Source organism: Mya arenaria, chromosome 7, assembly GCF_026914265.1.
Source record: "Mya arenaria isolate MELC-2E11 chromosome 7, ASM2691426v1".
Classification (NCBI taxonomy): Eukaryota; Metazoa; Mollusca; class Bivalvia; order Myida; family Myidae; genus Mya; species Mya arenaria.
This window is the reverse complement of record NC_069128.1, coordinates 55,444,250-55,454,021: the sequence shown is the minus strand read 5'-3', so window position 1 is coordinate 55,454,021 and position 9,772 is coordinate 55,444,250. Positions and strand designations below refer to the sequence as shown.

At 36.7% G+C, this 9,772-nt stretch overlaps 1 protein-coding gene across 1 annotated transcript; it reads left to right on the top strand.

The window, feature by feature from the left end:
* The first annotated feature begins 5,311 nt into the window (after positions 1–5,311).
* LOC128241267 (aspartate and glycine-rich protein-like) lies at positions 5,312–5,962 on the top strand. Its single transcript, XM_052958211.1, has one exon. It carries the CDS (start codon positions 5,312–5,314, stop codon positions 5,960–5,962), a length of 651 nt encoding a protein of 216 aa, XP_052814171.1.
* Positions 5,963–9,772: the final 3,810 nt, after the last annotated feature.

Genomic DNA, 9,772 nt, shown 5'->3' with positions numbered 1-9,772 from the left:
TTCCACTTTCGGTTGGGTCAAGGTCAGTGTTACTAAAATAGAAACATTGCTCCTGTTTTGATTAAATTAGTTTATAGTACCTTATGAATCCTGGTAAGTAACGTAACAAGTTCATGTCAAGATGTTCCCATCGGATTGCATCTATTTAGTTTGAGATTGGTAGGTCAATGTCATTGAAACGTTAAAAAGAAAGAGCTGTCACTGTATGTGATGAATGCCCCTGAGTGTGACATTGACCTATGAACAAGGTCAGTACATGAAAAGTTAAGATCAAACACTGACCTTTGATGTATGCATGTGGATCATGCATACGACACACAATCTCTATATGCCAAACACATGTGCCAAGTTTTTGTTGTAAATCTGTTCTATACATGACAAAATTACAGCCCGGTTACGACATCTATGTGCATATATGCAGCATTTCATAATAATATAAAGCAAGGAATGCTTATAAACAAGTGGAATAATTATAAAAACACTATTTACCTCTCATTGACGTTGTGAAACACCACATTACACCCATGCATGGTCACTGTAATATGTCAGTGTTGTTGTTGGTCTTTTGCTAACTAACCCAGAGATACAGATATGGTCAAGACAAGAACCTAATACATGGGTCGGTGTGTGAGAATACTGGCGGAATCCTTTTTCTATGAGCGTCTGGCATATTCGAGGCATTGGACGAGCTATCGCATTTTGGTTGAAATCACCAGTTATAACAATTGGCGGTTGACTTTCTTTGATCTGTATCTGGTTTATTTGATCTAGCAGGACAGTTTCCAGGTGCACATTTGTATTTCCTGATGTGGGCGAGTTGTACAGTCTACTATCACATAAATTGTGTCCTTTGATATCATTACAAGTTGACAGGCACGGGTTTGTAGTAAATGGTCTGAATAAGAAGCTGACTTGGTTGAGTAAATGCAGTTTTCTTAATAAGTACAGCAACTCCACCTCCTCTTCCTTCACTTACACTGAGCTTGTCAGATCCGCAAATGTATAAATGAGCTTCAAAGTCAGTGAAATCAATGTTGTTTTCACTGAGTCATGTTTCTGTTTAAACAATTATATCAGTGCCCAAAGCAACGGATAATTAATGAGGTCTTGTTTATGACATGGAAATGACCTGATGTTGAGAATGGACACAACAGAAGCATTCTCCCACATGCTGAAGAAATCATAGTACTGAGGCATATTTCTGTTGTTTCTGAGACGGTCCATTTCCTTCTGCACAAGTTTGTTTATCGTAAGTTTTGTAATGTCAAGGTTGGTGAAATACAATCCTGCGAGAGTCCTAGCTCTACAAAGTGCTACATAAGCTTGCTCATCACCGAAGTGACCATCAAAAGAGTCAACAATATTGTCCTTGGTAAGTCCTTGTACCTTATGGATTGAACGTGCCCATGCTAACTTTAAGGGGAACTGATACCTTTTTATACCCGCCTTGAAAAGGCGAGGCGATATAGTAATGGTAGGCGCGATTCCGTGCGTGTGTGCGTGCGTGCGTGCGTCCGTCCGTCCGTCCGTCCCACATTCATTTATTTACATCTCCTCTTACATTTCTCATGCGATTTCTACCAAACTTTCACAGATTGATGATCATAAAGTGAAGCAGCGCATATTGTCGGGCTTTCCTGATTTGACCATTTTTGAAAGAGTTATTGCCCTTTGCTTATTTTACATTTAAAATTGGTTTCTTTGCAACTACTCTTACGTTTTTCATGCAATTTCTACCAAACTTTCACAGATTGATGATCATAAAGTGAAGCAGCGCATATTGTCAGGCTTTTGCGATTCAACCATTTTTAAAAGAGTTATAGCCCTTTGTTTATTTTACATTTAAAATTGGTTTCTTAGCAACTGCTCTTACGTTTTTCATGCGATTTGTACCAAACTTTCACAGATTGATAATTATAATGTGAAGAAGCGCATTTTGTCGGGCTTTCCTGATTTGACCATTTTTGAAAGAGTTATTGCCCTTTGCTTATTTTACATTTAAAATTGGTTTCTTCGCAACTGCTCTTACGTTTTTCATGCGATTTCTACTAACTTTTCACAGATTGATGATCATTAAGTGAAGCAGCGCATATTGACGGGTTTTCCCGATTCGACCATTTTTGAAAGAGTTATTGCCCTTGGCTTTTTTACATTTAAAATTGGTTTCTTTGCAACTCCTCTTACGTTTTTAATGCAATTTCTACCAAACTTTCACAGATTGATGATCATAAAGTGAAGCAGCGCATATTGTCGGGCTTTCCTGATTTGACCATTTTTGAAAGAGTGATTGCCCTTTGCGTATTTTACATTTAAAATTGGTTTCTTCGCAACTCCTCTTACGTTTTTCATGCAATTTCTACCAAACTTTCACAGGTTGATAATCATAAAGTGAAGCAGCGCATATTGTCGGGCTTTCCTGATTTGACCATTTTTGAAAGAGTTATTGCCCTTTGTTTTTTTATATTTAAAATTGGTTTCTTGCAACTCCTCGTTCGTTTTTCATGCGATTTCTACCAAACTTTAACAGATTGAAGAACATAAAGTGAAGCAGCGCATATTGTCAGGCTTTCCTGATTTGACCATTTTTGAAAGAGTTATTGCCCTTTGCTTATTTTACATTTAAAATTGGTTTCTTCGCAACTCCTAGCTCTTACGTTTATCATGCAATTTCTACCAAACTTTCACAGATTGATGATCATAAAGTGAAGTAGCGCATATTGACAGGCTTTCCCGATTCGACCATTTTTGAAAGAGTTATTGCCCTTTGCTTATTTTACATTTAAAATTGTTTTCTTCGCAACTCCTCTTACGTTTATCATGCGATTTCTACCAAACATTCACAGATTGATGATCATAAAGTGAAGCAGCGCATATTGTCTGGCTTTTGCGATTTGACCATTTTTGAAAGAGTAATTGCCCTTTGCTTATTTTACGTTTAAAAAATTGGTTTGTTCGCAAATCCTCTTACGTTTTTCATTCGATTTCAACCAAACTTTCACAGATTGATAATCATAAAGTGACGCAGCGCATATTGTCGGGCTTTTGCGATTCGGTCATTTTTGAAAGAGTAATTGCCCTTTTTTTACATTTTAAATTGGTTTCACTCCTCTTACGTTTGTCATGCAATTTCTACCAAACTTTCACAGATTGATGACTATATAGTGACGCAGCGCATATTGTCAGGTTTTTGCAATTTGACCTTTTTTGAAAGAGTTATTGCCCTTTCTTCATTTTACGCATATCTTATGTTCCTGAGAAACTACCCTTACCATTGATTGGCTTTCGTTACAAAAAATGTCCCCATGAGGCGGGGGATATAGATGTCTGTGACCGCTCTTGTTACAGTTAGGTTTGCATTTTTTCATATGAAAGAAGTTTCTGATCTCAATTTAGGTGTTGAATTAGGGTGGGTTTAAAGCTGTAACATATATGGTGAATTTTGTCTTGCATCATGACTCACACTTGGATTATCAAATTTAACAGCAATAGCAACCATAACTTCTCTGCACGATGTAATGAGAGCAACAATTTGCCCTTGGGCTCCATTTACTAAACCATCTGCAACATCAAGGTATTTGATAAGCATTACTCTTGCTCCAAGAGCTAGCATGACTTCTGAAGGCAATCCTCCAGTAAATTTTGAATCATAGGCATTTAAATCTTCATTTTCAGGAAATTCTCTGGACTTCAGTACTTCTGTGTCATCTACATTGTGAGCACCAATGCGTACATGATTAAGTAACTCGGCCAAGTTGATGTCCTCCTTCTGTCTCATATTTCGAGGGCTCAACGCAATAGTGTCGTTACTCCATTTTTTTCACAAAATGATGTTTTTGCATTTTTCACATGCTTTAACAGTTTTCCATCTGTCATAAAAATAATTTTGAAAAATATTGATTTTTAAGTACTTTAAATAAAAAGTTGTCCAAAAGTCGTATCTTAATTTGACTATTTTCATTTATGCAACACTGTCGTAACTTGAGTTACATACAGTGTTGCACTGAAAACTATGCTAAGTTTGATTTAAAAAAATATATGCAACACTGTAGAAACTCAATGAATTTCAACAAAATGATGTCATACTTATGATGTTATAGTTCTTATCAAACTGATAGGATATTTATGGTAGCATTTTGATTAATAAATGAGTCTTACTAATACTTCTTTATCATTGTAGTTAAATTAGCTTGCATTTTTAATGTGGTATTGGAAATAATAATATTTGTAGAAAAAAAATACTTAAGGGAAAATATTGTGATTTGGATAAGAATTTTTGCTCCCTGAACTTGAAAAGTCAAAATGGTTGGGAATCAAATAATGCTAATTCAAATAAGTTATTGTCATGTTTTTGTTATCAATCTTTAGATTTCACATCATGTTCCAAGCAAAAGCTACTAGGCATCAAGGAAGCAAAGTGTTTTGTGGCAGAGGGAGACAATTTGGAGCAAATCTGGTGTGCGCATTAGTAACATCCTATACAATTCAACCAACAAACTGGAATGAGATAACAATGGATGAAATTTTATTTAGGTGTGACAAAATTTATAGCGATGTCAATTTGAAAAGGCAATACTGGTCAACAGATGACATTCCTGATGTTCTGGACTTGTTAACATTGTAAATGAACATCCACTGCATGGAACTTTAGGTAGAAAAAGTACCCGAAGTTCCATTTTGGACTCTTCAAGATGCCCTAGCAGAAACATCAGAATTACATTTTTCCAAATGAATATTCACCATGGGGTGTTCCAGTCCGGTATACACAGCGCAATCATAAAAAGCAGACAAAGCATCTTCTTTTTTGATCCCCAAAGTAGATCCAATAAAGGAATGACAGTACGTGATGGGTCAGCTGTCCTGATAGGCCAAGAAGATATTGAGAGCATGACATAGTTTATTGACCAGTTAGCCAAGTTTCTTGAGCCTGGGACAAGTAGAAATATACCGTTTGAAGTACTCAAAGTCAAAATGAAATGAATACTGAAGAAGATACTGATTCAGATTGGTCGGGGTTTAGTGTGATGAGGGAGGGAGAAATAACTTGCAAACCATATTTAGCAAATAAGCATGTTTGCTTAGGCATGACTCAGGATAGTCAGATGTATCTGACGTCAGCAGTGAAGAATGAGGTTTTATAGATGATGAGGACACAGACAGCTACATTTTAGATGATTTGTTTCTAAATGAGGTAATGACAGACTTAAATAACAGTTCAGAATTCTTTCAAACATTTGATTTGATTAGAGATGCTTGTGAAAATAATGTAAATGTTTGTGAGAGCTGGTACAATGATGATGTTACAGTTCACATTATGTATGACAGCATTGATGGGCATGATATTGAGGGAGCAGTTGATGGTTATGATGTTGATAGTTATGATGGTGATGTTGATTGGGGCAATGTTGAGAGTTGTTATGTTGAAGGAAGTGGTATGGATAGTAATGTTATTGATGAGAATAATGTTGGTGGGAATGCTGTTGATGGGGTTGATGGCAATGAAGATGATATGGGAGGTGGTAATGGTAATGCTGCTGATGTGGTTTATGGACCTGCTGTTGATGGGGTTGATGTTAGTGGTTATGATGATGATGTGGTTGATGGCAATAATGTTGATGGTGGAGATGTTAATCGTTATGATGATGATGTGGTTGATGGCAATAATGTTGATGGGGGAGATGTTAGTGGTTATGATGATGATGTGGTTGATGGCAATAATGTTGACGAGGGAGGTGTTAATGGTTATGAAGCTGATGTGGTTCATGGCAATGATGTTGACGAGGAAGGTGTTTATTGTTATGATGCTGATGTGGTTGATGGAAATGATGTTGATGGGGGAGATGTTAATAGTTATGATGCAGATGTGGTTGATGGAAATGATGTTGACGAGGGAGGTGTTAATGGTTATGATGCTGATGTGGTTGATGGAAATGATGTTGAAGGGGGAGATGTTAATGGTTACTAGTATGATGTTGATGTGGTTGATGGAAATGATGTTGACGAGGGAGGTGTTAATGGTTATGATGCTGATGTGGTTGATGGAAATGATGTTGACGAGGGAGGTGTTAATGGTTATGATGCTGATGTGGTTGATGGAAATAATGTTGATGGGGGAGGTGTTAATGGTTATGATGCTGATGTGGTTGATGGAAATGATGTTGACGAGGGAGGTGTTAATGGTTATGATGCTGATGTGGTTGATGTTAATGGTTATGATGCTGATGTGGTTGATGGTAATTATGTTGACGAGGGAGGTGTTAATGGTTATGATGCTGATGTGGTTGATGGAAATGATGTTGATGGGGGAGATGTTAATGGTTATGATGCTGATGTGGTTGATAGAAATGATGTTGACGAGGGAGGTGTTAATGGTTATGATGCTGATGTGGTTGATGGAAATGATGTTGATGGGGGAGGTGTTTATGGCTATGATGCTGATGTGGTTGATGGAAATGATGTTGATGGGGGAGGTGATAATGGTTATGATGCTGATGTGGTTGATGGAAAGGATGTTGATGGGGGAGGTGTTTATGGTTATGATGCTGATGTGGTTGATGGCAATGATGCTGATGGAGGAGATGTTCATGGTTATGATGCTGGTGTGGTTGGTGGGAATGCTGTTGATGTGGTTGATGGCATCGATGATGATGATGGGGGACGTGTTAATCGTTATGATGCTGATGTGGTTGATGGAAATGATGTTTATGGGAGAGATGTTAATGGTTATGATGCTGATATGGTTGATGGAAATGATGTTTATGGGAGAGATGTTAATGGTTATGATGCTGATGCGGTTGATGGAAATGATGTTTATGGGAGAGATGTTAATGGTTATGATGCTGATGTGGTTGATGGCAATGCTGTTGATGGGGTTGGTGTTAATGGTTATGATGTGGTTGATGGGGGAGATGTTAATGGTTATGACTCTGATGTTGTTGATGGCAATGATGTTGATGGGGTTGGTGTTAATGGTTATGATGTTGTTGATGGTTATGATGTTGATGGGGTTGGTGTTAATGGTTATGATGCTGATGTGGTTGAAGGCAATGATGTAAATGGTTATGACACTGATGTCGTTGATGGCAATGATGTTTATGGGGTTGGTGTTAATGGTTATCATGTGGTTGATGGGGGAGATGTTAATGGTAACATGATGCTGATTTGGTTGGAGGCAATGATGTTGATGGTGGAGATATTAATGGTTATGATGCTGATGTGGTTGGTGGCACTGCTGTTGATGTGGGTAATGTTACTGATTATGATGCTGATTGGGGTGATGGCAATGATGCTGAGTTGCTGATTATGATGGTGTTTTTAGGAAGATGATGATCTACCATTAATTCATCTTGTTGACAAAGGTGAAATTTCATTAGCTAATGAAAGTCAAATCCAAATTTAAAAACCGACCAATGTAATAAACAGATTTGTTAAGCTTGTGCATAAAGTAAATCATTCCAGATGTACACCTTTTTCCTCCGACTCCCGCATGACACTGCAGTGTCAAAGTCCAGGGTAGTCATCGCAAATAAGAAAACGTGATTGTTTCGTATTGATGCTTGAAACACATGCATTCCACATATTTTATAGCCTGAAAATAGTTTTTCAAAGTCATCTGTTAAAAAAATAGTTAATTTGTTCTTCTTGTTTTACTTGGTGTAATGCTGTTTTGGCTAAAACATATTTTCTGGTAATGACCTGAAGTGTTTTTGAACCAGTTGAGTAGAGCTATTAGGACAAGTGAACTTGTGTATATTAATAACAACTTCCCCTTTATGGTAACAAACCAAATATTCGAAAACATTGGTCAATATTGCCATTATTAGATTCCGTTGAAAGTCATTTTTTCTGATATTTTCAAAAATATTTTTGCTGATTTTTTTTTTAAATAAAATTTAATTGGGCAGTCAGATGGAATTATCAAGAAATTTGCCAATTTTTGTCAGTTATATGGGAATGACTGTTATAAAGTAAAGAATATTAAATGAATGTACATTATTTTAAAATTGAATGATAATATTGAATGTGTGCCTTAAAGTTTTGCAAAAATAATGTTAATTATAGCTGTTTTGAATTTATGCTTAAATCATGAATCTATGCTTTGTTAAAGCTTAAACCGTCTCCGTGGGCTAGTGGTTAAGGCGTCTGGTAAGTTACGTTTTTCATGCAATTTCTACCAAACTTTCACAGATTGATGACTATATAATATAGTGACGCAGCGTATATTGTCGGGTTTTCGCAATTCGACCATTTTTGAAAGAGTTATTGCCCTTCCTTTATTTTACATTTAAAATTGGTCTCTTCGCAACTGCTCTTACGTTTATGACTATATAGTGACACAGCGCATATTTTCAGGTTTTTGCAATTTGACCTTTTTTGAAAGAGTTATTGCCCTTAATTTTACGCATATCTTATGTTCCTGAGAAACTACCCTTACCATTGATTGGCTTTCGTTACAAAAAATGTCCCCATAAGGCTGTGGATATAGATATCTGTGACCGCTCTTGTTACAGTTAGGTTTGCATTTTTTCATATGAAAGAAGTTTCTGATCTTAATTTAGGTGTTGAATTAGGGTGGGTTTTTAGCTGTAACATATATGATGAATTTTGTCTTGCATCATGACTCACACTTGGATTATCAAATTTAACAGCAATAGCAACCATGACTTCTCTGCACGATGTAATGAGAGCAACATTTTGCCCTTGGGCTCCATTAACTAAACCATCTGCAACATCAAGGTATCTGATAAGCATTACTCTTGCTCAAAGAGCTAGCATGACTTCTGAAGGCAAAAAGTAAATTTTGAATCATTTTTTCAAGCTCTGGTTTTTTGTCAATAGCTGCAATTATTTCAATAGGTTGCTCAAGCCTTTCCAATTTCTAATTTGAAATCATTGACATCACAATTTCTTACATATACATGTAGATGGGCATTTAATTCTTCATTTTCAGGAAATTCTCTGGACTTCGGTACTTCTGTGGCATCTACAGTGTGAGCACCAATGCGTACATGATTAAGTAACTCGGCCAAGTTGAGGTACTCCTTCTGTCTCATATTTCTAGTTGGCTCTGTAGACATGAAGGTTACACACCACCATTGTCATTTCCTCTATAATTCAATGTGAAATGATTATTTTTAGACAACATTTAATGGCATTTCGAGCGAATGCAGACTGTGATAAAACATATATATTCTTAAAGTACAAGCTTTAAATTACCTTTTAAGCCAATAAAAAAGGGGGGTCAAATTATTCCTAAGAAAAATCTCTACACTTATGAAACAAACTAAAAATTGCACCGTCCGCCAAGACAGTTCTTCCAAAATGACCTTTCAACTGCAGGGCAGCAGTTTTTGCTTATATCTCTTTTCTAAATGATAATTCAAGCAATAATAGATACTCAAGGTATAAAAGTTTCAGGAATAATGATATTTTTTATTTGCAGTGTATTGAGCATGTGAAAACATGTCTATCAGTCATAAAAACATTATTTTATTGAGAATTTTCCATACAACGGAAGTACATATGTACGTACACAATGGTGACGTCATACCTGAAGCAGTTACAAAGAGATCCATGCAATCTTGCTAGTTGATCTGATACTGGCATGAACACAAACTGCTGTCTTACAGGCTGTAAAACCTATACTCTATGTCCTTATATGCAGCATTCCATTGTGAAGAAACACCTCAAGTGTGACCTTGACCTTAGAGGTAGGGACACGGATCTTACACGCGACACGTCGTCTTGGGGGGGGGGACATTAAAATAGCTTTGGA

Excerpts from the sequence above, each read along its gene's own strand:
- LOC128241267 (XM_052958211.1), top strand. The coding sequence starts at position 5,312 with ATGTATGACAGCATTGATGGGCATGATATTGAGGGAGCAGTTGATGGT.